General features: G+C 53.7%; 1 protein-coding gene across 2 annotated transcripts; it reads right to left on the bottom strand.

The window, feature by feature from the left end:
* Positions 1–1,071: 1,071 nt before the first annotated feature.
* On the bottom strand, positions 1,072–23,473 carry Adss1 (adenylosuccinate synthase 1). Of its 2 annotated transcripts, none has more exons than XM_085830707.1 (13): positions 23,345–23,473; positions 14,546–14,648; positions 10,737–10,799; positions 10,259–10,309; positions 9,888–9,954; positions 8,736–8,843; positions 8,526–8,607; positions 8,260–8,386; positions 7,411–7,565; positions 6,479–6,603; positions 4,730–4,827; positions 3,245–3,394; positions 1,072–1,470 (listed from the first exon to the last, which is right to left on the bottom strand). In XM_085830707.1, exons 1-13 carry the CDS (start codon positions 23,456–23,458, stop codon positions 1,418–1,420), a joined length of 1,296 nt encoding a protein of 431 aa, XP_085686833.1. In that variant the 5' UTR covers positions 23,459–23,473; the 3' UTR covers positions 1,072–1,417. The 2 variants fall into 2 exon arrangements, with proteins under 2 accessions (XP_085686833.1, XP_021034777.1); XM_021179118.3 differs by lacking the exon at positions 23,345–23,473 and adding an exon at positions 22,726–23,022.
* Between the last annotated feature and the right edge of the window lie 3,967 nt (positions 23,474–27,440).

Raw genomic sequence — 27,440 nt, 5'->3', positions numbered from 1 at the left:
CAGACCCCGAATAACAGAGCCAGCCTGGCCATGGACTAAAATCTGTGAAACAGTGATCCAAAATAAATCCTTTCCTTTTTTTTTTTTTTAGATGTTTTGTCATGGAGGTGAAAACACAATATGTCTCCAGAGTGGGGATGGCCTAATGGACCCCAAATGCTGGCACATCATTCGAGGCCTCTTGATGTCGCAGCGAGCATGGAGCAGAGGCAGTACTAGTAAGACATGTCTCGTTCAGTCTGGAGAAGCTCCTGGGGACAGTGACCAAGTGTGTCTGACTAGGATGATGAGGGGCTCTCTGGGCTGCTCTGTCCCTGGAGGCAAGAAGGACACCCTGGCAGCTCTAGAAATGTGTGTGCTTAGATGCTCACTTCTGGGAATCCTGTAATATACAAATCTGTCTTGCATATGCTTGCTGGATATTGTTTTCTGAGCAAGCATAACACCGTAGCTCCCTGACACCAAAAATGTAAGAGTCCAGCTGAGCAGCTGGGCGTGGTGACGCACACCTTTAATCCCAGCACTTGAGAGGCAGAGGCAGGCAGATTTCTGAGTTTGAGGCCAGCCTGGTCTACAGAGTGAGTTCCAGGACAGTTAGGGCTACACAGAGAAACCCTGTCTCAAAACAAACAAACAAACAAACAAACATGCACATTGCCCACCAGGAAATGCTGGTACTCTCTCAGGCTCTGGAGGATGGTGTCACTCAGCCACCACATTGTGAAGACACACACACCAATGCCTGATTGGACAATCATTGTGTTTTGTTTTGAAGGCAGGCACCTTTCAGATGACCTGGAGCCACTTTTGTCTGACTTTGTGTGAGCCTTTTTCTCTCACCCTGGGAAATGGGTTCCTGCTTCACTGTATATAAGCCCCGAGGAAGCTGCACTTTGTGCAGTCTGGTTCTGTCTGCTTCTGATTTTTCTCTCATGGGTCCTGTGCTGGCGGCAACACTCCTCAGACAGCTGCTGAGGTTTTGTTTTCTGGGAGGGCATCAGGTAGACCATGGTCATTGGCAAAGGTCGTTATTCGTGATTAAAAGTAACAAGGATGAAGTCAAGACAGGTGTAATGACCTCTCGGTGGCTCAGTGGCCCCTGGCTATGTTTATTATGACATGGCTCCAACTGAACACATACCATGTGACAATCAGTCAGTGAAGGCCTCTGTTATGAGCACTTAGGCTCATTTTAAAAGCAGATTTTTTAAAATGTACACAGTGTTGATTTCACACATGTAACATTGTTGTAGGGTTCAACAATTTCAAGCTGAAAACATACATAGAAAAATAAAAGTATGGAAAATAGCTTCAGACTGTTTCGTTGAAGATGTTGGTGGTACTGCTGAGGGTCTCGGCTGCGGCTGTCACTCACGGTGGCACACTGCGGTGTGGCCTGCCGGCTTCTACTTGGCATCTAAAAAAGCTGGATCATGGACTCTCTGGACTTCCCAACGCCGACCCATTTGACTGAAAGGCAACAAAGCAAAGAAGAGAGGCCATGAGTGCAGGAGAGAGGCCATGAACATGAATGCTAGTCTGGTGGAGTCGTGGTCATCCCAGGACTAGTGGGGTGGGGCCCTGAGGCTCACTGACAGCAAGTCCAATCCACTGGGTGAGCTCTAGGCCAATGACAAAGCCTATCTTAAAAAGAGGTAGGCGGGCCGGGCGTGGTGGCGCACGCCTTTAGTCCCAGCACTCGGGAGGCAGAGGCAGGCGGATTTCTGAGTTCGAGGCCAGCCTGGTCTACAAAGTGAGTGCCAGGACAGCCAGGGCTACACAGAGAAACCCTGCCTCGAAAAAAACAAAAAAAAAACAAACAAAAAAAAAGAGGTAGGCAGTGTTCCTGAGGGTGTGCCCGAGGCTGCCCTCTGCCTCTGTATACATGTACATACACTTTAAAAAATGTCCCTTAACGGTGCAGCATGTTGGGGGCCAGAGAGATGGCTCAGCGGTTAAGAGCACTGACTGCTCTTCCTGAGGTCCTGAGTTTAATTCCCAGCAACCACATGGTGGCTCACAACCATCTGTAATGGGTTCTGACGCCCTCTTCTGGTGTGTCTGAAGACAGCTATAATTGTACTAGTATACATAAAATAAATAAATAAATCTTTAAAACAAACAAAAGGGCTGGTGAGATGGCTCAGTGGGTAAGAACACCCGACTGCTCTTCCGAAGGTCCGGAGTTCAAATCCCAGCAACCACATGGTGGCTCACAACCATCCGTAACGAGATCAGTCCCTCTTCTGGAGTGTCTGAAGAGAGCTACAGTGTACTTACATATAATCAATAAACAAATCTTTAAAAAAAATAAAATAAAAAGTAAAACAAACAAAAAACAACGTTGTGGTGTGTGCTTTCCATTCCTCTGGCAAAGGGTCTGATTGTTCACCAAGTAGAGTGGGGTTTTATTAAATAGTCATTTTTAGATTTTTAGAATTTTATTTTATATATATAAGTGTTTTGCCTGCATGCATACACTGCCGAGCCACCTCCCCTGCCCTAGAAAGCAGCTCCTGCCCTGTGCTTCTCCTTGCCTGAGCTTTCTGCTGCCCAAGGATGAGTGACCCATTATGAGGCCCACAGTACAGTTTTTTTTTTTTTTAAGATTTATTTATTTATTATATGTAAGTACACTGTAGCTGTCTTCAGACACTCCAGAAGAGGGCGCCAGATCTCGTTAAGGATGGTTGTGAGCCACCATGTGGTTGCTGGGATTTGAACTCTGGACCTTCGGAAGAGCAGTCGGGTGCTCTTACCCACTGAGCCATCTCACCAGCCCCCACAGTACAGTTTTAAATGCTCCCTTTCTGGGGCAGGGGAGGTGGCTTGGCAGTGTAGAGCCGTGTTGCTCTTGCATGGACCAGGATTTGTTTGGCTTTCAGTACCCACATGTCAGCTCACAGATGTCTGTAGCTCCAGTTCCGGGGAACCAATGACCTCTTCTGACCTCTGTGGGCACCAGGCATGTATGTGGTACACATACATGGACGACAGGGCACATACACACTGCCTGCTTTTTCCACCCTAGGCTACACCCTAGGTTGAGTCAGTGGACCCGAGCTTGGCTGGAGCTGAGGAAATGACCTGCCCCTGATGGCACCTGTTCTAGATCTACCTCTTCTTGTCTGTCCCATTCATGTGGTTACTGCTCAGGGTTTCTTTTTTCTCACTAGGCCTTGTGTTGAGGTACAGGCCCTTCGGGGTATCCAGGGCTGAGGGTGTGGGGGTAAAAGGAACCCACCTGCAACACCCATGTGATTCTCCACGAAGCGCACGTAGCTTTGGGCCTGCGGGGGTAGGTCCTCCCACTTCCTGGCGCCTGTGGTGTCTGCTTTCCATCCAGGCAATGTTTCATACTCAACCTCCACCTTCTGCAGGATCTCCTGGTTAGCTGTGGGTGGGAGAGGGTGGGCTCAGCAGGGTCTGTAGACTATCCCACTTGTGGAGACGGTCGTCTTCTCACCTGGTGACTTGGCTGCTGAGGACCTGTGGCCCTGATGGCTTTTCAGCATTGGGCAGTGATCAGGGGATGCCGTGGGGCTCAAACATTGGCTGTGCCCCTTCCAGCCAGGAAGCATGGCCAGTTGTGAGACACTGGCATCTGCTGAGTAGCTGACAGATTTGTCAATAGGGAAACTCTGAGGTACAACTGGACATTATAAAGGATTCTAGAATCCCAAAGCCAAGGCATCCTTAAAGGTACATGGCTCTTCCTGCTTGGGACACCCAACTTTGTGCTGGGACCCCATGACTAGTAGTTGGTGCATCATCCCTTGCTAATGGAAGATGCTGGAATAGGATCTTTATAGGATTCTCACTCCTCATATCCAGGCAGTGTCTTTCCTGGGTACTCCACATTACCACAGAGCCCAGAGCCACCGGCAAGACTCTATGACCTTGAAGGATCATCCTTTCAAAGGTCAGGGGTCAATAGGGTCAAAAACCCAGGCCTCAAGGATACACGTGGCTCCACAAGCCAAGGGACAGGACTGAGTCTGTCTGGGTTTCCTTGGAAGTGGCAAGCAAGAGGTAGTTTGCCTATAGCGTGCTGCAGGAGAGGGAGTCTTTGTTGATAAGACCTGTCTCTGACCTGAGGCTGACAGGCATATTCCAGACACAAGAACCCAAACGCCAGAAAAACAGCCCTGTGTTTAAGAAAACACAAGGCCCATAGGCACAGGAGCCGGGCCAGACTCTTATGTGTCACTCAGGGATGAGGAGGCAGCTTTGGGACTAAGCACCTGTTAGCAAAGGCAAGGCCCTGAGTTTTATCCCCAGCACCAGAAAATAAAAAGGAATCCATCCACAGGGCAGGGTTTTCTCATCTGAAATGCATTTCCCTAGAGATCCATGGTTTTCAGGGCAGCTCATGTCTCCTGAGTCTCCAGGCTATCCATCTTCCTGGAGACAGGCCTTTCTGAGGCTAGCGAGGGTGGCAGGGTGGACTCCCAGCCTACCTTTCAGCCCCATCTCAACACATTTCCAAGCCACTAGAAGGCCCAAGGCTTCCCAGAGATGGGCCAGGCCTCCCCAAGAAACTGAGAGACGCAGCTGCCTGCAGGTCTTAGGAGACAAGCAGTGGCCCTCAGAGTCTCAACCCCTCCCCTTTGCCTGCTGGAGGCAGGAATGCCTCTCCTAGTCACCTAGAAACTAGTGGATGTCTATTCTGATGCTCAAGATGTATCCTGACAGTGAAGAGAACTCAGGTTTGCTTCGCCTCACATACCAGGGAAGTAGGGAATCCTCTTTCCGTTGAGCTTGTAGGAGATGCCAACTTTAATCTCGCTCAGGACATCCAGTATGTCCAGCTTGGTCAATGCCAGCCTGTCCCCAAACAAGAAACAGAGACAAAATGGAGAAATGTACCCTGTCATCGCTTATGTCTGCTTTTCACCCTCCCCTTTCTCCTGTTGTTTGCACGGAACACGGCAAAGATTAGGGGATTCCTCCAATACAACTGCTGAACAGGCTAGAGGACTAGCTGCCTCTGGGCCTGAGTCCTGCATCTGCATTGCTGAAATCTTGGCTTTCTCTCTTGCCAGCAGGTGCCTCCTCTGCCCAATGCTCTTGCCATGTTTGCCCTGTAGCATGGGGCTTTTGGGGCCCACTGCTAGAGCACGGTACCCACTTTTTCTTCCACTTTCCCAGGATGCATCTGCTTAAGCACCACCCCAAAGCAACCTGGCAGTGGCCTTTCTTGGCTTTCTTCAAAACTGCCTTGTACCAAGTTTCTTTCCTTCCCCCCCCTCCTTTTTTTTTTTTTTTACTCCCTTCTTTCCATACAGACTTCATGGGTAGATCTCATCTGGCTGTGCCTTCTCAGGCTGAATGTGGGGTGCAGACCCGTGCTACCCTGCATCTACGTCACAAGGTCTCAGCTACTTCTTCACCAGTCTCATACTAATAGCTACCTAGCAGCTCTTTTCCCACCTAGGGAGGTTCTGGTTGTCTTAAAGCTACCAGAGACTTTCCAATGCTGGTGGGGGAGCCTTGCCCCTCTTACCAAGATGGAGAGAAGACAGGGAAGTCAGCGTCCTATGAAGTCTCATTCTGTCCTAAGCAATCAGGCCTCTGCAAAGACTCTGAGGTCTACCCTGTGTTCCCTGATACTCCTGAAGGAAATTGTTCTATTATCCCAACTGAGAGCATCCTTGCAGGCTTTCTCTCTCTCGCAGGCCTACAGGGGTAGAGGACCTGGGAAGGCCCCTGTTGTGGATGGAGGGATGCCTTGCTTTAGGCCCTTACCCAACCTTGACCCCTTCCACCTTTGTCTCCTGACCATGGGAGCCTTTCTCACTGGGGTTCTGTATCCTCGGGAGAGATAAGTCGGTTTCCAGCGGTCCATGGGAGCTGTGAGGCTGACTTGACAACATACCTTCCAGAAGGCACCTGGAGCCCTGCCTGCCTGTCTGCTTTCCCAACCCCCTCCCAGAGTTCCTCCTGTGGGACAAGGGTTCTAGAAATGCCAGGTCCTTCTGGCTTAGAAACTACCACTGTACTTTGTAGAATGTCCCCAAGCCCTGCAGACAAAACCAGTGGCCACATTTGCATGTGCATGGTAAGGGAGTGAATGACTCCCAAAGATGCCTGTCTTTGAGGATGTTCTGTCCTGGCTCTGGTACTTCAGCTCTGGATCAGCCTCACCTTGCACTTGGTCCCACACCCGGGCAGCTTCACACCCACTCTCACATGACCATCACAGTGATTTTGGATTGGTCAGGATGGAAGTGTGACCCTGTTCTGGGTTTGCTCCACACCTATAGCTTCCGTGTCACTCCCTAGCGTTGGCCTCACTTTGGGGAGGGTACTTGGTTGGATAAAAAGACTCCACACAGATGTTGGGGCCCATCCTCTGAGAGGAGTTCCACTTGCACTGTGGCCTTTGGGATGGGAGAAGACTCCTGTGTGGTGTCGCTTTGATGGTGCCTAGCCCTGACCCTAACCCTAACCCTGAGTATTCAGAAGGGCTGCTTACGCAGTGAAGCCATTGACCATGTGAGCGTATCGGAGGATCATCAGGTCCAGCCAGCCACAGCGCCTCTTCCTGCCTGTGGTCACGCCCCACTCATGGCCACGGTTCTGCAGCAGATCTCCAATTTCCTATGTGAGAATAAAGGACCGTCTGTGCCCGCCATGTTGGGCACTGGCCAGGACAGGTATGGCGTGTGCCTGCTTGTCTCCTGTGCTCATGGCTTCCTCTCCTCTCCATCCTCCTCCAGCTGAGGTCTCACACAGGGCTTTGCTCCCCAGTGTGGTTCTGAGGAGGCAGGACTTGTCCCCGAGGCCCAGCCTGTGTGTGGAGGCGCAGACAACCCACCTCCCCTATCCTGTTTAAGTGTGGGCAAGTGGGGGTGGGGGCTTGTCCTGCAACTTGGGGTGCAGGGGCAGGGTTTATCTCCCACCCTAAACACAGCCCACCTCAGGCTCTCTCAGACACTTCCCTTTCCTGGGACAAGAGCCACGACTCATCTGAATCAGGTGTCAGGGTAAGGCCAGGTAAGGAAGGCCAGGAGAAGGTTCTGAGGCCTCAGTAGTTTCAAGAAATGCTCCCAAGGCTAGAAATGCTTCCAAGGCTAGAACAGGGGCCTTGCTTTCAACTTCTAAGTACTGAAGATTTCCCACTCATCTGTGGGCCTCACATGCTTGACAGGAAAATGGAGTTGTGAACACATACACACACACACACACACACACACACACACACACACACCCATTTTGTGACGTGTGTTGCTGATGGTGTTGGAACAGGCTGGCCTTCAAAGCCTCTAACATCTCACCTCTAAGCTTGTGCTGTAAAAAGACCCCACTAGGTCATGGAGAATTGCTCAGTAGGGTCCCCTTCCCATACCTACAGCTCCACCTGACACAACCCCAAATATCCCACCTCACCCCAGTGCTGGGACTCACATTGATCTGCTCCGTGGGGAAGGCCCCGATGCCCACACGGGTGGTGTAGGCCTTTACCACACCATACACATCACCTATGTTCTGAGGCGGGATGCCCAGGCCGGTGCACACACCACCCACAGTGCAGTTGGAAGAAGTCACAAAGGGGTAGGTCCCTGCAGGACAGAACAATCAGTGGACACTCATTACCCTGTGCAGACCCCAGGGCCCAAGAGGCCTTTTCAGAAAAGGGCAGTTGGAGTCCCTCTATAGTGGTGGTTCTCAACCTCTTGGTTGTGACCCCTTTTGGGGATCAAATGACCCTTTCTCATGGGGGTCGCCTAGGACTATTGGAAAACACACATTTACATTTCGATTGATAACAGTAGCAAAATTATGAAGTATCAAATAATTTTTTGGTTGGAGTTGGCACAACATGAGGAACTGTATTAAAGGGTCACAGCAGCAGGAAGGTTGAGAACCACTGCTCTATGGGGATCACCCCGGCCACCAGTCTGGGGGCCTGTCCTGGGGCAGTGGCCTAAATGGGGTGCTGTGCAAATCACATAGGAGCCTGTACTGAGGTGGCCTGGCTTCCCCAACAATCAGGGCTGTAGACTGGCATGCCAAGGGCTAGCGCTATGAAGTACCTGTCCTTGCAAGGCTCCCTTGACCCCCCTCTGGCATCTCGGTCCCAATTCCCTCATCTTAGTTCAGCCTTTTGGAAGCTCCCTGATATAGCTGAACTTAGGCCAACAGGACAACGGGATCCTTGTGGTGAGCATGCTCCATGGGTTCTTATAGTCCCCAGCAGATAGGAAAGACCGTGTTAGAGCCCCTCAGGATGGAACTGCTCGGTGGAGCACTCACCGAAATCGATGTCGAGCAGGGCCGCGTTGGCACCTTCCACCAGGACCTTCTTGGGGGGACCATGCAGGGCCTCATACATGAAGTAGACACCATCTCGAACCATGGGTCTGATCCGCTCAGCAAAGCCCTGAGAGGACCGTGCAACCACGTGAGGCTGCAGAGCCCACAGGAGCTGAAAGCTGGCAGTAGTACCTGCTTGGGACTTCTGGGCTCCGCCCAGGTCTGCCCCACCCCCATGTGCTTCCCCAGAGCCCCGCCCAGTTTACCTTGAGCCTTTTGAGTTGACCTTCCACATCTATTTCCAGGGTGGGGAACATGGACTGGTGCTGGTGGGCCAGGTTCTTGAATCTGTGCAGGCAACCCTCACTGTGACCCTCTGAGGACCCACACTGGCCTCGACTGCTCCATTTCCCAGCCTGTCTTCCCCCACCTTTCCATGTCTTACCCCTGGGCTGTGGGAGGGTGGGCAGACCTACCTGGCAGAAAACTCATCAAAATCTGAGAGAAGGTCACAGATGCGGAGGCCTGTCCGGGCAGCTTTGGAGGAGTAAGTTGGTCCGATTCCCTTCTTGGTGGTGCCGATACTGAAAGATGCAAAGTGGGCGCTGCTGAGGAGCCCGGCTGATCCCACCCCAGCTTCTGGCAGACCCACGGTCTAGTCCAGGAATCAAGGCCAGAAGGTGAGAAGGAGGTCACCAACAGCAGCGGCGGGGACATGTGGACAGCTCAAGCACATAGCAGCAGGATGCCAGGTGGGTGGGGAAGAGAGTCCTGGGTTTCCGCATCAGGGCTTCCCTGTCTGCTTCTAAATGTTGACATTAGTGCCTTGGTAGCAAGAATACTGTGGCAGTGTTGATTCTGCTTACCTCAGGTCTGCCCCAGCGACCCCAAGTCAATCAAGTGCTCACTGTCGCCACCTGTGTCTTGTGTGTGTGATCATGTGAGAGTGTGCTTGTGCTAGTGCATATATATGACTGCATGTGCACCATGTGACTCATGTATCCGTACAAGTGCAAGCACACACGAGTGCTCATGAATGTGAACCTTTGGGTACATGCATGCGTGCAGGCACCTGTGTGCCCCGTGTGCCGTGTGCACATGCAAACACACACTCTTGCTCATATGCAGAGTTGTGTAATCAATGTGCCTTGACATGTATGTGAGCACTGTGCACCTGTGCAGAGGCAGTGTGTGTGTGTGTGCCCCTGACAGCTTCCCACCTGCATCCCTGGCACATCTGGAATTCTAAATAACATTCCTGAGTGGATAGAAGAGCAAGCATCACTTGGGCAGGAGCAGGAATGGGGGCTGCAGGCTGCAGTGGCTGTTGGTCAAGCAGGGGCAGTCAGGCCTCTTCAGTGTCTGTCCTGCTCCTCTATGGGATGTGCCCGTGCTCAGGATGGTGCAGCTGTGGCAGGAGACAGCAGTGGCAGCCAACAGAGTCAGGGTGTGACCCCCAAGGCTGGGCTACCCTGTTGTTCTTGCAGGTTTTATTCTCACAGGACCCCTAAGTTAGTGGATGACAAGGGCCCCTCTCCTGCTCAGGCAGGACCTGCACCCAGGCCACCAGATTGTGGGACTGGAAGTCCCCAGGAAGAGGAAGAACAACAGTGGCAAGAGGAACTTACTTCTTCCCCTCTTGTGCTTGACGTTGTACTTCCTGCAGCCCGTCCACTGCCTGGTGGAAGTCGAACACTGTTGCCAGCAGCCAGCACATGGGCAGGAGAGAAGCAGAGGGTAGAAGTTTGTGAGGGACTTCATTTTCTGGATTGTGTCAGGAGAATGGGTCAGCGGAAGGGTGCCTGGCTGGGAGCAGAACAGGGATCCCAGAGTCCCAGGCTCCACAAAGGGGTAACCAAGTATGACCCTGGCTTTGACCTAGCTGCTACCCTGAGGCTCAGCAGCCTATGGTGCCAGGTAGGCGCTCCAGGGTCTCCTGAGCTCTGTACTATGGAAAGGGCAAGAAGGGGCCAACCCCAGGGCCCCATGGGAAGCTTACCAAGGTGAGCCCGGTCAGAGATGATGAGCCGCTTCTCCCAGTCCTTCAGCCCTGCGGGGATGTGGCAGAGAAGACAGCACACTGTGGGCACTCTTGGGTGACCCTCCCCCTCAGTACTGTTGACTCAAGTGTGTGCCAGGTTCTGAAGGAGCACACACAGTGCACAGCAGCCACAGCCCTGCCCTGGCACTGCCTGCTGAGCTCCCCGGACTGCAACCCAAGAGACACCACACCCGTGCTAGAGCTCCTTTCGCTTCAGCCTCTTCCTCCATGTCCTGCACTTTGACAATTTAGGGGCCTGTGATGCTGTAGGCAGAGCCTGCAGCAGCAGTTTTAGAAATTCTGAGCTGCCCAGCTTCTGCTGCTTAGTGAGGGCTCTGCTGAGCTAGCGCACAGTGAGGGGGCCTGTGAGCGGGGGGGGGGGGGCGGGGGGAAGAGGGTATGGGGGGGGGCGGGGGCAAGGTCACAGATGGCCTACCTTTCTTCTCGTTCTTCTCTGCCTCTTCAAACAAGCCCGGCAAGTGGATGACCACGCCATTGCCTGCAACACAGGGCACGGAATCATGACTATTTACATTTCAAATGGTATGGGTAGACAGCAAGGGCAAACAACTCAAGGGCCCAGACTCTGGGGATGGATGTGGTCACTCGATGGCATGAAGCAGCATAGTGACACTTGGGGACACTGGGCTCAGACATGGAAGATATGACCCCCTACAGCCCACTAAGGTGAGGTCTCAAGCTGCCACACTCAGGAAGACAGCGAGCTTCTGGACCTATCAGCTAGACAGAGAGCTTCGATCAGCCTCTGGACCCTGGGGGAAGCGGAGGATGGACAGGTGGGCTGGAGTTTAGGGCTCCATAGTGTTAGTATGTGGGATGGAAAGTTCTGCAGACCGTGAGTCTCAATCCTGGGTGTTCACCCAAAGGGGCTGAGCACTGAGCCTGCCCCAGATGGCTATAGCCACTTTTTATAACTGACACATCTTAGAGAGTAGTGAGGCCTCTGGAAGGTTAGGGGATAAATATCTGTGAATGTCATATGCTAGGATATTTCTTAGTGCCTCAGGAAGTGAGCTGTCAGGAGGACTGGAGGACCCTAAAACGCAGGCAGATGGAGTGTCTGGGGAAGCTGCACACTCAGCCCCAGCTGGTGTGAGGCAAGGGCAGTTATGGAGGCATCCTGTTTAGTTTTTATCTTGACACAGCCTAAGTCACCCAGGAAGCAGAAACCTCAGCTGAAGAACTCCCTTGATCAGATGGCCTGTGAGCATGTCTTGATTGCTAATTGATGTGAGAGGCCCTAGCTCATTGTGGGTGATGCCATTCGTAGGCAGGGGCCTGGGCTGTAAAAGAAAGTTAGCCGAGGCTGGGCATGGTGGAGCATGCCTGCAATCACAGCAGTCTAGAGGAAGAAGCACAGTAGATCTCTATGACTCAAGGCTAGCCTGGTCTACATAGCAAGACCCAAACAAAGAATGAGGAGGAGAAGATAGATAGATAGATAGATAGATAGATAGATAGATAGATAGATAGATGAACTGACAGATAGAGCTGGGCATGAATGATCCAGAGAGTGAGAGCCAGTAAGCAGAATTCCTCTTTGGTTTTTGTTTCAGATCCTATTTAAGTTCCTGCCTTGGCTTCCCTCAACAATGAACTGTGACCTGGAAATGTAAGCCAAATAAATTCTCTCCTCCTCCCCAAGTTGCTTTTAGTCGGAGTGCCTCAGCAAAAGAAAGCAAATAGGAACGGAGGCTGTCTTCCATGTGGTAACCACCGTCGTCCAGAGAGGAGGGACTGAGCTTTAACACAGCCAGGGTCCCAAGCCCGCAAGCTGCCTGCTCCAGGATGGCCTAGCAGGAAGCCCTCTTTCTATCCAACATGTACAGAACCCAGATTCCCCAGTCCCCTGTTCCTGCAGCTCCCACCCCTGCATGCCTCCAGGGCTAGCCTTCTCTGCCCAGAACACCAGACTGCATCCTGGTCTAAGTGGCTGTGACTCTGGACTCAGAGCAGCAGCTTTGAGCCCACTGCAAACACGATGTGCAGGCCCGGACTCTCAGCACTTGGGAGGCTGAGGCAAGAGGATCATGAGTTTGGAGCCAGTCTGGGTTCTCAAATTCTCAAATCAACCCACTTCTCAGTGTGAGGACAAGCCAAGGTTAGACTTGGCTTTGGAGCAGGTTCCAGTCTGGCCTGGGCTACACGAGACCCCTCCTTAAAAGCAAAGCAAAGCAAACCAACACAAATATAAACTACTGCCTCAGAACATTCTGGAATCAACGGTGCTGCCTCGCCTTTACAGTGGGTAATTTAAAATATTCTATTTTATTGTATTGCATTTGACGTGTGTGGGTGTTATGCTTGCATATGGCTGAGCATGTCTGGTGCCCATGGAGGCCAGAAGAGGGTGTCAGATAACCTGGAACTTAAGCTACCAACTCGTGAGCTGCCACACGTGTGCTGGGAACTGGAAAAGCAGCGGCTCTCCTTAACCACTGAGCCCCTTCTCCACCCCTGACGATGGGTGGATTTCGCAATGTGTAAATTATGGTTCAACGAAGCAGCTCCATAAGAATCGGAAACACGGGCTGGCGAGATGGCTCAGTGGGTAAGAGCACCCGACTGCTCTTCCGAAGGTCCGAAGTTCAAATCCCAGCAACCACATGGTGGCTCACAACCATCCGTAACAAGATCTGACTCCCTCTTCTGGAGTGTCTGAAGACAGCTACAGTGTACTTACATATAATAAATCAATAAATCTTTAAAAAAAAGAATCGGAAGCACGGAAAAATGTGGTCCCTAAAAGGTTCCCAGAACCCTACAAGGATCCTGGAGGCTATTGTTATTCATGGAAAACCAAATACAGGATCCTCAGAGTAAACCCTTACAGCTCGATGCCGATACACAGGCCGACCAGAGGGGCGAGGAGGGCCTGCTGAAGCCACACACAGTGTAGGGTCTGGACTGAGGAGATCCAAGTAAGCAGAGATCACCGTTGCTCTCAGGAGGAACCCTATGCTAGCCTCAGCCTCGTGGGGTTGGCCATGGCATAGGTTTGGCAGAGGGAGGTGGAACACCAGTCCAGATTGGAGTGACTCAGAGATTACACAAGCCACCCTGAACATAAAAGGTCACTCAAATGCCACAACATCTTGAAATAACCCCGCAGCAGAGAGGCGAGGAATGTCGCAAGCTGACCCTCAGCACAGGCTGGTGCTCCTGCCGAGTGGCTGCTCTGAGCGAGCAGGCACCCTTTGGATGAGCACGGCTCCTCTGTTCTTGAGCAAGCTTCCAGTTGCCAGTCACTCTCCTGTTGTCAGCTCCAAGCCATCCCCAGGGCTGAGCAGCACATGCTCTGGGTCACTTGCATTGTCACTGTGATGTTCCACCAGGGAAGGTTCTGGATGGGTAGAAGCAGTTTGTTTCCTGTAGGCTCCCCAAAGGATGGACAGCACCCCATTCTGCCGCTCTGCTGAGCACACACAGGGACAGGCCACCTCGGTAGCTGGGACTTCTCATTGTAGAAGGTGACTGTCACCACCATCCTGGCTCTGAACCCGGAGGGCTAGAGACAGCGTGTACTTGAGAGGAGGGGCTCTGTGGAGTCTGAGCCCTGACTCCGCCCACTCCAGCCTGAGCCCTGACTCCGCCCACCCCAGCCCCTAGCTTGCAGATTTCCTTCCTCTGCTCTTAACACCATGGCTGTGCTATCTGCTGGCTGCTGGCCAGGCAGTACCTTGCCTTTGCTTCCTGACTGAGATGTGGGGGTCAGATAAGCCACAAGTATATCAGCCAGAGCTAGAATAATGAAGACAAGAGGGGCTGGGGGTGAGCTGGATGAGAGGGGGGTCTTCTTCGTCAACCAGAGAGACCAGGGTAGGGAAGCCTTGTCAGGCATCTGGAACAGCTGTCCGAGGGGTAGATGGCTATAACAGCCCAGGCAGCATCAGGAAAGAACAGCTATAAATGTGCCCAGGCTGTTCCCAGGCCCATGTGCTCCGAAGGCACACATACAAACATATCCATACACATGAACTTGAGCACACACACACACACACACACACACACACACTGAGACAGAGAGAGACAGAGAGACAGAGACAGAGAGAGCTCTGTGTGCTCCACAGAGCTTCCTCTACCCTCTGACTCCTGCTAAGACCAGGCTCAGAGGACACTTTCTGGGCTCCAGCCTTGGGGTTTGTACAGTGAGACTCCCCACCCTCTCGATACACACTGGCATCCTGGTTCAGGAAGTCAGGCTGGGACTGCAGGGGCACTCACCAATGAATGACACGGCCTTGGTGTTGATGATGCCGCTGGGGAGCAGGTGAAAGTCATACTCCTTGCCGTCCACCACTACTGTGTGCCCCGCATTGTTGCCCCCCTAGAAACAGAGACCGGAATGAGCCATTGGTATCCGAGTGTTGAAGACTATCTCACAGGGGCCTGCCTAGTACTCTAGCCTCACTCCAAAGCCAGCTCTCTCCCGACATGGTGCCTAAGAGCCCAGTATTGTCCAGCGTTAGGGCTTGGGGAGTCTAAATCAATGGTCAGGACCTTGGGCTGAGTTAGTATCTGATGCTGAGATGGCCAGATGGAGGTGCTCAGGCCCAGCCTGGTCCTAGGGCTTACTGCAGCCCTGGCAGGTGGACCTTGCTGAGCCCCCCTCTCTACCAGAGAGGAATGAGGAACCATCCCTGTGGAAAGCGCAGACTCAGACCCCACAGCCCAGCTTGCACACACACACACACACACAGCCCAGCTTGCACACACACACACACACAAACACACACACACACACACACACACACACACACACAGAGTCCTCACCAGGCCCCACCCTGGGTGAAAATGAAAGGACCAGGTGACTCCTAGGTCAGCCTGTTCTAGGAAGGCTGCTTCTTTTGGGAATTCAGGCTGACTGTGGATAGTCCAGCTGGAATAGGGTTTTCAGGGTGGGGAGAGGGCCCACGCCAAGGACAGGCTTCAGGCTCCGGCATCTTTCTGCCATTAGCCAGTCACCTGACCACAAGTACACAGCTCCATACCCTGGACACTCAGTCCTCCAGCTCCCAGAGCCTCATGGTGGTGAGTCACTAAAACTCTCTTGCCTTTGACTGTGGAATCCTCCACCCACAGGAGGTAGGGGAGCCTCCTTAGCAGAACTCTGTCCAGCAGGAACTTGTAGTCTGGGTGTGCTGGTGTGTGTGTGTATGTGTGTGTGTGTGTGTGTGTTGGGGAACAAGGCACAAGGGCCTTCTAGAACAATGGTTCTCAGCCTCCCTAAAGCTGTGGCCCTTTACTACAGTTCCTTATGTTGTGGTGACCCCCAATTTGTTGTTACTTCATAAGTATATTTTTCTACTGTTATGAATCACAATGTAAACGTCTGATAGGCAAGGCATCTGATATGTGACCCCCAAAGGGATCAACCCACACGTTGAGAGTTATGGCCTGCAGTACCAAATCCCACCTGCAGACTGCGCTGTGGTCCCCCTAACTCTACAGTGGAGAGCAGCTGTGCTCACTGTAGCTTGGGGACCCTCAGCTCCAGTTCCCCTCCCTGCCCCAGAAGACAAACAGGCCAGGCACATGACACTTTTGTTCACCTTGCTGATGGAGCTGAGACACCTCAGCTCCACACATCTTTCCCTTGCCTACTAAAGTAGGCCTTTCAGTGAAGGTTCACCTCCTTTCATGACACCCCTAAGCACTGGGATATGATGGATCACATTTCCCAGCTCCTGCTGAGGTAGGCGGCAGACGATACTGATGCTGAGAGCCTGGGTAAGGGGCTTTCCCTCCAAGGACTTCACTTTCCAAGAGTTTTAAGAGAAGGCCCCAGACCTGTATGCCTAAGCTTCCTGTTCCTTGCCTGCCCTCTGTGGGGCTTATTACCATGTAGTTGACTGAGATGGGTCAGCTAGAGGCCAACTTCATGGCGTGGCCCCCAGACAACCAACTATTAGAGAAGGCATGCTATGCAGTCTGTCCCGAAGCCTCTGAAACAATTCTGCTGGAGCTGTTTGCTGTGTAAAGGGCGGGGACTGTCCGGGAGGCCCACCAGCTTAACAAGACTTGCAGGGAGCTCTTGATTCTTGGGGTGGCTCCAGGCTCAGGAGGTTACCTCCTTGGGAAACCTGGAGGTAGCAGTCTGTCCTTACAACCTCTGTGACCCTGGGCTTCCCATGGAGCAGGAGAAATGACACAGAACAGGACAGATGTGCTGGAAGGGAAACTGCCTAAGAAAAGGCCCAGAGGGACTAGTGGGAAGGAGAGAGTATTTGTGGGTGGGGGCATGAAGGAAGTGGGAACTGAGGGAGCCTCCTGCAGCTCTGGCTTTGAACTTGCCATCAGTTAGGCACAGCAGATGCCTGTGTCCTGCCCCTAGGCTTGTAAAGTCACACCATCAGCATGGGACAAGCCCATGTCCCAAGAGGGACCATGGCAAGACTTGGGTTCCAAGACTGTATCCATGCTTGGCTTTGCCACAGCAGGTGCAGAATTGCCGCTGCCGCCGCCTTTCAATTCCTCAATTATGTGAACACTCACTGTCATGTTTCCTGCCTGAGGCAGTCAAGATGGTCTCCAAGAACAGATATGGAAACTGAGGTCCCAAGAGAAGACGGGCTTACAGCAGAGCGTAGATGGATGAGCTCTGCTTGGGCTGGCTGACCTCCAGGGACAGCAAGGTGCCAACCTGCCTCCCACTGTGTGGCAAGGTCCATGGAACCCAGACACCCCAGGAAGGGTGCTCTTTCCCACCTTCTCTTTGAGTGCCCAGGGCCACGTCAGCTGGCTTGGTGACACAGACAGCAAGCACCCGCCTGTCTGTGTTGAGGGTAAACACAGGTGCCTAGGAACAGGCTTGAGTACCATGGGCCAACAGATATCAGATGACCTCAGGGCCAGAGCCCACTGCAATGCCCAGGCATCCGGCACAGGCCATTGCTAAGGCATACGTCATCCCAGGACACTGGGCTTCCAGCAACCCTGTGGGACCTCAGGGTCACAGTCTCCCTCTTCTCATTGAAATCTTAGACTGATCAGAAGCACAGGGACAGTTGGTGGAGATGGAATCAGGAGTCCCCCACCCCACGCTGACACACACACACACACACACACACGCACACGCACACGCACACGCATGCACACATGTGCACGCGCACATTTCTTTGACTTTACTAACCCAGACCAGACATTCAATCGGATCTGGGCATGATGAAAGTCACCAACCTCTGTAAAGGATTGTGGGACATTTAGACCTGCCCAGTACAGCTGATTAGACATGGCTCCCATGCAAGAGGTTGGGTGAGGAGAGGCAGAGGTCAGCTCTGTTTCTGAGGCTCATTAACCCCTTGAGTGGGTAGGCTCCTGAGGGCCCTACGGAGCTCTAAACAGGTAGGGAAACTCCCTACGCCACTCCAGCTCTGGAGGATGAAGATGTGTGCCAGCCTTGGGCTGCTCTAAGGCATCATAGAATTCAGAATCTCACTGACCCCTCAGTACCAGGATGAGTTTAGCAGTGCCCAAGCAGCACTGGCCAGTGTGTCAGAGATAGCCCAAAGGCCTGCGGTGGCCCTGCCCTACTGTAGGGGGCTTCTGTCAGCATGACCATAGGTTGCTGCACACTAAGAAGGACCTGTGATGTCAGAGCTAAGTACTTGCTCAGGCTCCCCTTCCTGGGGGTCCACCAGAAGATGACCAGCTGCCTATGTTTGCAGATAGACACCAGGCACCTGGGCACAGTCTTTGGGGCCCGTCAGCAAGGATAGCTCCTCTCCACTTACAGTGTGAATGGCGTGGAGTAGTACCCTTGGTATGGTCACCCCAAGGCACACCAAGACCAGGTAAAGGGAACGGCTACATAGACAGCTCAAAGCACATACCTCAAGATATCTGTACCACAGGGGTTCACACCAGGGCCCAGGGTCAAGGCATCCAGGAGCCTGCTGGGCACAGCAGTGCCACTTGGTACAGCCAGGCTCCTCCCAGAGTTCTCACCACAGCACAATTCTGAGGACTTTGTGTGCACCGAAGTCCCCCTAGCACTCTTCAATAGCCTGGTTGGTCACCCAGAGCCCTCAGGCCCTGGTGTCCAGAAGTTTAAGACAAGAGACTTTTGTCTTTAGAAAACAAAGAGGGGCCGGAAGCAAACCAGATCCGGTTTCAGATCAACTTGGTCCCAACCTCTGCTTTGCCCTGCAGTTATGACCCATAGCTTCCGTGTGAGGCAGGGAAGGGTTCCGGGTGCAGGCCCTGTAGGGACATCCTCTGACTGGGCTGCATATGCAATGGTTGTGGAAATGCACTGCAGAAACCAACACTCCTTACCTTTGCCTATCCATGCCTAACACGCAGCTGCAGAGCCCACCTGCCCCCACAGCTCTGAGATCCCACCCACAGGCTCCAACGATTTTCCTACAGTTACCCCATCTTGTGGCCATCTGGACACAGCTCCTTCGGACTACCCAGAGCCCTGTCAGTGCAAAGACCCTAAGCAACGCAGAGGACCTCAGGACTGGATGTAACCAACTAGTGTCCCGGTATCTCCTTTCAGGACAGTCCCAGGGCCCTGCTGGACAGAGACCTGGAATAGATACCCCCACCCTGCCTACTTAGGCTCCTCCATCCAGGAAGCCTGTGTGTGGATGCAGGGCACCCACAGCACATGTCTGGGGCCTTCCTAATCCTCTCCCTATCTTTTGTCCTCCAGGTCCCTGGACAGGGTGCTGTGGCATTTGCCTTCCACTAGGGGGTGCTCTGGGCCTCTGCCTTCCAGTCTACCGCCTTCCTATTCTGGCCTGATTATATCTGTATGTACCTGGTAGAGTACAGTGAGATGACTGAGATAGCCAGGAGGCCCCTGGCTAATTAGGAAACTCTGCCTCTTCACAGACAGCAAGGAAGGACTCTGTGTGAGTGACATGTGTGTTGATGTGCTGTGCACACAAGGGGCAAGCTGAGGAACAGACATTTAGCTCCCAGGGCTCCTGCACCTCTGCTCTGCTTCACCTCAGCTCCTTCAGCATCTGCAGGGCTTTCTGCTCACCACAGCGATACCACTGGACATCTCTGCTCTGTACGCGCTGGCTGTCCCTCAGGCCTTGGGTGGAATGTCCTGTGTGCTTGCAGGACTGAGCCTAGTTACTAACATGTCGCCAGCTCCACTGTCCAGTCATTGTCCCGCTCCTGTCCATGCTCACAGACATACAACTCACTTGCTTCTTTCCTTATAGGGAGAAACAGGTCTGGCCTGTTTATGTCTCCTGTATAGATATAGGAGATATAAACATCCTTCCCAAAATCCTTCCCAAGGTGATGTGTGGCTATGTGACCCTGGGAGTCCTCTCCTGGAGACACTGCTTGGCCATCAAAGCCATCAACAAGTGCAGGCACAGGAAGACCTGGTTCTAGAGTCAGCTCCAGGCATTCCCAGCACAAGGCTGTGGCTCCTCTCACCCTCCAGAGGCTGCCTGAGCAGCCTGGGGTCCGAGGTCACGTGTTTCCCATTATGTTCCCTCGGGGAAAGCGCCAGGGCACCTGCAGACTGCATGGAGGGTCCCAGCATGGAACCTCAGCTCTAAGTGTGCCACTTGCCACTCTACTAGAGAAGCCTTGTGGTCACAGCCCTGGCTATCTACTACTGCCTGGGGGCCAGCTCTTCCACAAGGCTCAGCTCGACAGCAGCCCCAGACTACTGCAAATATCAGAGAAAGATTACTGTGGACATAGAAGGGAGAGCCTAGAGTAGCAATGGAATGCATGAGAAGATAGTGGCCAGCACACCCTCCAGGTAACAGGTACATCAGACCCATCTGAGGGAACATCTGGACACAGCTGGACAGTCAGGCGGCCGAGGAGGAAACATGGAGGACTCAGAAAGTGGAAGCCTGGGCAGAGGTGCCTGGGGCTCCAAGGGAAAGGAAGAGAGACCCTGAGCGGGAGGTCAGGAAGACTTGCCTGGAGGAGTGGAATTAGTAGAGGAACCAGAGAGGAAGACAATGCAGCCCCCAGCAGCCTCAGAGATGCAGGGTAGAGGAAGACTGACTATGTGTCAGGAAGGGTGGGGCATGGACCAAATCAGAGCAGGGACACGGGGAGAAAGAAGAATGCAGGCTGGACTCAAGGCCAGGGATGCTCCTGGGGATTCAGCATTGCATTGTGACCCATACACCCTCTATTAATCAAGGTAGCAAAGCAAGAGATGAGGGTAGCTGGCAGGGCTGGGCAGAGTCAGAACCCAGGGTAGTGGAGACCAGCAACAAGTGTCTGTGGACACTGAAAAGTGTGGAAGCCAGATCTGGAGGATGGCCCCATCGGCTCTAAGGGTTAGGTGGTAGGACAGCTCACTCTCCAGAAGCCCAAGGAATGGGTAGCCTAGCGGGCTATACAGCATTTTTAGGTAGCGAACTTACTGGGAAGGGGGGCTTGATTTGCATTCTTGTGTTTGCCAGCCCTTTGGCACAGCTTCGGGCTTGGCCTCTGGAGCCTTCACTTGGTTCCTGCACCCATTCAAAGCCAGAGGCAACTTACCTAGCCCCCACCCTGCCAGCCTCTGATCACACAGGGCTGGCCATAGGCACATAAGATCAGGGAAGATTTGGGAGGCCACGGGCAAGCAAAGAGGTCCCCGCTAAGGGGAGGGACAAGTGCAGGAAACCAGAGTCACCAAGTGCTTGCAATGACTCAGGGGCTGGGCACTCAGGGAAAGGACTGGAGTTGACTTCCAGAGGGCCTGAGTGGTACCCCGATGGAAGGCTGACTCTTTTGCCTTGTCCATGAAGTGGGGGGGAAGAGGATAGGCCTGTGCCACCATGGTGGCTTGTGATAAAGGCTTCCAGGGATTCAAAGGAGCAGTTAGTTTGGCTCTTCAACTTTTCTGAGCCTCAGTTTCCCAACCTGTAGAGGAGCTCTGTGGGAGGTTCCTGACGGGCTAGTTCATGAGAGACTGGAAGAGAAACATGTCTCTACTCTCATATTCCTCGGGGGAACACCTGTTTGGGTCTGCTGGGGAGGTCGGGTGGTGGGGAGACATAGCCCCTCTGAGTGGGTGACTGTGGTCCTGCGCTGATCCTTGAAGGTCCTGTCAAGAAATGGGGATCCGGATCTGTCATGGTGACTTGGGCATAGAGCAGGGATAGCCCATCTTCACCCGGAACTGTGTCCGCAGAAGGAGATGGAGCCTGGGACCATCGAGGCTCACCCCTGACAGTGCTGACCAAACCCAGCAAGTTGTATGGAAAGACTGTAGGTGCCACAGGAGCAAACGGCTCTGAGGAAGGGTGGGGGCTTTGGTGCTGGGTCACTGGAGAGCAGGCCTCCAGACCGCTGGGAGTGAATCCCAGTTGCATACACATAGCTGGACAATGCATGCAAGGTGTAGGGCTTAGGAGGCCCAAGGTCTGTCCTTAGGACCTAGAGACTTCAAGGGAGAAGGGTGAACAGGGTGAGAGAGCAGGCTATCTCCTCATTCTTAGGAGAGTTTCCAGAAATCCTCATCCCCAGCTGGGCAAATGTGGCCCAGGGAACCAAGCTATGCCTCCTGGGGCCTCCTAGGAGTCCCCGGGAACTCAGCAAGAAAGCCACAGAACCAGGGAGAAAGAACTCCAGCAGGTGTCCCCACCTTCATTTGGGTCAGCAGCCATAAGTGTGGCTCCAAACCCCGTATGACAGAGTATCTTCCTTCAAACCGAGCCCTCTGTGCTGAGGATGGCACCGCAGAGGCAGCGTGGCTGTCAGCTGCAGCTCAACACCACAGAGACCTAAGGAGAGCAGGCAGCTAGCCCTAGGAGAGTACCCACCCGCTGTCCAGAGTCAGTCAGAACAAATGTGGGCGCTCAGAGCACTTTGCAGCTGGCCAAGGGCACAAAGACTGTCTCTGGCCTTCTCTGAGCACTACCAGCCACCGGGTCACACCCTGCCCGGGAAATCTCTGACTCCTCCTTTCTCCATGTCAGCCAGGACCCCTTTGAACTCTGCTTTAGGCCCCTGACCCTGCGTTCCTCTAGGTTAGATTCCTATCTTCATCCTGTCTCTGCCTGGCTGACTCGCCGAGGACACCCCCCTTCTCAGAAAGTAGCTCTCACCCTTTGCTGCATCTTAGGGTACCTCGACCCACCCCGTTGGGGCTCTCCCCACTGGAGGGCCCACCGTCACCGCCCTGGAACGCCCTACCCCTGAGGATCCCATGTCCTCAACTCAGCGACTTATATTTTTAGCTCGGGCTCCTGTCATTGCCCTGGGGAGGAGGTGGGTGGGTGGTGGGAGGCCAAGAGCTTTGTGTGAGAGGGTGTGTGTGGGAAGGAGGACTTAGGCAGTGGGGAAGGTACTCCTGGGAGGGAGGAATCCAAAAGGCTGTGACCCACTCAGGGCACAGGAGGAAGGGGTTCGTCCGGATCCCGGGGAAGGGGAGAGGCTCGCTGGGCAGGTTAGGGAGGGACTCGGCGCCTGGCCCGCACCTGGCAGCGACTGACGATGTCGGCGTCCGTGGCCAGCAGGTCCACCACCTTGCCTTTGCCCTCGTCCCCCCACTGCGCGCCCAGCACCACGGTCACGCGGGAGCCTGTCGCCGCCGCCTCCTGCTGCAGCCGCCCCCTCTTGACTCCGCCTGTGCCGGGGGGCCGGTCGTTGGAGGCTCGGGTCCCGGACATGCTGGCTTAGCTCCTCCGCTGCTCTGGGCCAAGCGAGAGCCCGCCGCCGCCAGAGCTCTCGCTCCATTAAATGCGGACGCCTAGAGAGGGGGGCGGGCCGGGGGCGGGTCCTGCGCACGCGGTGACGCACCTCGGTGACCTGCGGCCACAGCTCCCTGTCCCTGCCGCTATCGCTGCAGATGGCGCGCACTTAGGGTGCTAGACACCCCGACACGACTTGGGCAAGCAGATGACTCAGAACACCTTAGGACGTGAGAGGTGCCAGTGCTGCACGACCCGGACTCTACCCCTGCCCACTGGCCTGCTAGGACTAGGGTTTGGGGTTGCACAAACAGCGGAGGTAGTTGCTCTTTACGGAGCAAGAGAGCCGTTAACAAAAGCAGAACCACAAATGTTTCTTTGCCGTTAATCTGGAGGATCTGCCTGCGGGATCACCTGTTTCCCCATCTTGAACCCCGAGTCCAGGACCAGGAACTGTTCTCCTGAGAGCCGCCCAGAAAGTCACCTTAACTAAGGACGATGTCTCTCCACCAGGCCACATAGTCACCCCTGCTGGCCCAAGATATGCAGCTCTTGGGTGGCTGTAGCTAGCTACTAGACCCCAGCGCCAAGTGTATGATGAAGTACCCCCATCCACTCGGGGTCAGAGCAACTTGAGGGACCCAGGAGCAGAGCAGGATTCAACTTTCCAAGAAACCTCGGGGTCAATGGCTTCTGCCACTCCCGGGCTCCAATCTGAATACACTGTTTGGCCTGCTCATACTCACTCCTGAGTAGTAGATGAAGCAGGTCAGTCCAGACTGGAAACAGGGACAAGGGAAAGTCCTGAGGCTGGGAGGCCTGTGTGGCATGCTCCCCCCCACCCCTCACTGGGGGGTGTCCTTCCAGGGTGTGCTGACTGACCCCTGGGACAGGTTCACAGAGCAGTCAGGCTCCTAGTTGTCCTGGGGGCAGTTCGCAGGACTGTCACAAGACCAGTGAGACTGGACACACCCTCTGGGGGACTGACACCCCTCCCTCCCCCAGCTTGGGGAAGAAAGGCTATTCCCAGCCAGCCTCAGCCACACTGCTGCTACCCTCCCTGGCTGAGCAGGTCATGGTAGTCTGTCTTCTGTTTCACATAGGGACATAGACACTCTCTTCAGTTGCTATGGCTGAAGCAGTCAGGGCCTCGGATCTGGACACTACTTCTCGGAAGAGCCTTACAGTCTTTGTGTGCAGATTACAATATCCTTCTCTACCTCACGCAGTGCCACAGTGGGGAGGGGGCAAGCCAGTAGACGTGGCATCTAGAGTTAGTGGTTCAGGCCAAGATCTCCTGAGCAGTGGCTGGGGCAGGCAGAAATACCTGATAAGGTCTTTCAGGAAGGTGTGCCCGGAAGGCAAAGCAGGCAGAGAAGGCTGATGCAGGAACAGAGACAAGGGGTAAACAGGAGAAGATGGGGGGGGGGTCACAGGAGGAAGGGTAGGGGGCACAGCAGCTTCTGAGGACTGAGGGAGGAGAGAGGCTGGCAGAATGTTACACAATGAACTTTTTCTCCAGGTGAGAAAGATTATGCTCTAAGAGTGCCAGTGTTGAATGTCACTTCGGTCACTTTAATGCTTGCCCTCGTCCCCTTGGGAGGTGTTGCTGCAAGCCTAAAAGGAATCCTGGCTCCCTTTCCTGGGGGGAACCTGGGGTTCTGGGTGAGAGGCACTTAGGGTTCAGAGGGACCTACTATGGGGGCTTAGACGGGTCCTGGCACTGAGGCTTCTAAGCCTGAGACTATAAATAGCCAAGGGCCCACATAGAACGGGGAGGGCTTTTCTAAAAACAGCTTCACTCAGGCTCAACAGCTGGGACCCTGCCAGTCACAAGGCTCAGCCGGAATTAGCACCCCCACCCACTCAGTGAGCCCAGCCCGGGATGGTGGGCAGTGTAGCGGCCGCTAAGTTTGGGGGGAGTCTGGCTTTGCAGCTGTGTGACCTCAGACAAGTGACTTCTGCTAAGCTTTGCATAGGCTTAGAGGGAGGGCATGCAGGCACAGCGCCACCTATGGTTCCCTCTGGGTTATCAAGAGACACCGCCACACAGACAACGCACATGATCTGGCACCCATGAGCCTGTGCAAGGAGGTTCCAGATGCTTCATAGCTGCCACTGGGCTGGGTTTTCCCAAGTCTGTTAGCCACGAGGCTGACTTCCAGAAAAAAATGGGGAGGAAGACTGGGAAGGCAGTGCTCTCCGTCCTCCCCAAGCAGGTGAGGTGCTGACCTTGCAGGTTTGAAGGATGAGATAGGTAAGCATTCCACCCCAGGAGCAGACTGTTCACAATTCAATACCTGGGGACTCCAGAGTGTGAAGACAGAGCTGACAGAGCTAGGCTGCAGAAGCAATCGCCCAAGGGACCAGCAAGACTGTTTGGATAGTAAAAGGCACTTGCCACCCATCCACTGGGTCCACACAGAAGGAGAGAACAATTCTCAGACGTTGTCCTCTGATCCCCACATGAACGCGGTGGCAAACACACTCCCGCACCAGTAGTTAAAAAAAAATTAAAACTATCCCTGGTGGGGATAAGGTAGCAGCTTTGGGAAAGTCTTTTAAAAAGTTAAAAGTCACACCCGGGTTAGGTGTGTACAGCAGAGATATAAACGGTTCACACCAGGCCTGTCCCGCCCTTAGCACCATTCACACACCCTCAGATGGAATCCCCCACACAGGAGCTGTTGAATGGGAAAAAGGAACTCAATCCAACCGGCGACACAATGTGACTCAGCCATGAGCTTCGAAGTGCTGCCCCACGACTCTCAAGAACAATCGGAAGCAGCCAAGCACAGTTTCAATACCTCTATTTATATGGCGTGCTTGGGACGGGCAAATCCAGAGAAAGCCAGATGGTAGGGCTAGGGCCAGAGCCGTAGATGCTCCTGAGTACGAAGGGATTCTTCGGTAGTGGAAAACTTGGATCACGAATTTGAAATTTTTTTGTGTGTATGCGTGTTTTGCCTGCATGCATTCCTGTTGCTCACAGAAGCCAGAAGAAGACATCAGGCTCCTTAGGACTGGAGTTATGCATGGCTGTCATCTGTCATGTGGGTGCTGGGAATACAACCTGGGTCCTCTGCAAGAGCAACCGGTGTGCTGAACGGCTGAGCCACCTCTTTAGCCTTTTGGATCATAGTTGCTGGCCATCACACGGCCTTTGGCAGAAGAGTGTGCAGAGTGCGGGGTGAGATTCGCACAATGCAAATTAGCCATCACACCATGGCAGTGTGGAGCCATCTGTCACTTGCCCCCGTCAGGTCTTAGTTCCCATCTCCTTCCCACCACCACCTCCCCGGGGCTTGAGAACCATCAGCAGATGCTTGGGGAGTGGCTGAATCTATGTTTACACAGAGAAAGGAGGTTGAGGCTGACTGTCAGGGGCTTAGAAGTAAGCAAAGGGCCAGCACTGAACCCAGGCCCAGGAGTGACTGCATGTACTGGCTGGTTCTGTGTGTCAATTTGACACAAGCTGGAGTTATCACAGAGAAAGGAACCTCCCTTGAGGAAATGCCTCCGTGAGATCCAGCTGTAAGGCATTTTCTCAATTAGTGATCAAGAGGGGGAGGGCCCATTGTGGGTGGTGCCATCCCTAGGTTGGCAGTCTAGGTTCTATAAGAAAGCAGGCTGAGCAAGCCAGGGGAAGCAAGCCAGTAACACCCCTCCATGGTCTCTGCATCAGCTCCTGCTTCCTGACCTGCTTGAGTTCCAGTCCTGACATCCTTTAGTGATGAACAGCAACGTGGAAGTGTAAGCTGAATAAACCCTTTCCTCCCCAACTTGCTCCTTGGTCATGGTATTTGTGCAGGAATAAAAACCCTAAGACACTGGACTTCCTAGGAGTCTGGGGACAGGGTCCCTGGACAGTATTTAGGGATACTACCCTGGCTAAAGGCTGAAGGGCAGACAGACAGCAGTTTTCAGGGTGTTGGGGCAGGCCAGCAGGCACCTGAGCACGGATGGCAACATGAGCCCCAACATGGCCTCCCTGCCCTAGGCCCTTACTTCTCTCTTGAGCTGGGATCCCCACTTGCAAGAGCCTGATGTATAAGACTCTCCTGCCTTTACCAAGTGCCTCTGAGGAACCCGGCCTGCAAATCCACTGTTGCCCGAGGAATTACCTGGCTTCAGGCCTCACACCCATGCAGCCTGTACATCCACTCAGGTATCTGAAAGCTCCCGTGTGATATTGCTGCACTCCATCTAGCTTACCACCCCCTTCATCCTCTTCCGGTGGCAGGTGACAGTCTGATGAAGACGACCATCAGTACATGGCTTCATGTCTCATCCTATCTGCTGGTGGTGTGAGCAGGGATGAATGCATCTGCAGACCCAAGAGACCACTCAGGCTGGGCAGCAGCATGCATGGGTCCAGGTCCTGCCCTTTGGGCTTCCTCTCCTGCTCCTTTGTCACCCCTCCCCTGGTTCACCCATCCATCTTCCCACCACGCACTCCCACCTAGCCTTTTTCCCCACTCACTTGGCTCCACCAAGTCCCA

The sequence above is a fragment of the Mus caroli genome, unplaced genomic scaffold (genome assembly GCF_978045245.1).
Source record: "Mus caroli unplaced genomic scaffold, Mus_caroli_1 scaffold_14, whole genome shotgun sequence".
In the NCBI taxonomy this organism is placed as follows: Eukaryota; Metazoa; Chordata; class Mammalia; order Rodentia; family Muridae; genus Mus; species Mus caroli.
The sequence above is the reverse complement of the archived record's forward strand: the minus strand, read 5'-3'. Positions and strand labels throughout refer to the sequence as shown.

Excerpts from the sequence above, each read along its gene's own strand:
- Adss1 (XM_021179118.3), bottom strand. The coding sequence starts at position 22,917 with ATGTCCGGGACCCGAGCCTCCAACGACCGGCCCCCCGGCACAGGCGGA. Across the intron at positions 9,955-10,258 it reads CTCTGACCGGGCTCACCTTG|TGTTCGACTTCCACCAGGCA; the intron begins GTAAGCTTCCCA and ends TGCTGGCAACAG. Across the intron at positions 8,608-8,735 it reads TTTGATGAGTTTTCTGCCAG|ATTCAAGAACCTGGCCCACC; the intron begins GTAGGTCTGCCC and ends TTGCCTGCACAG.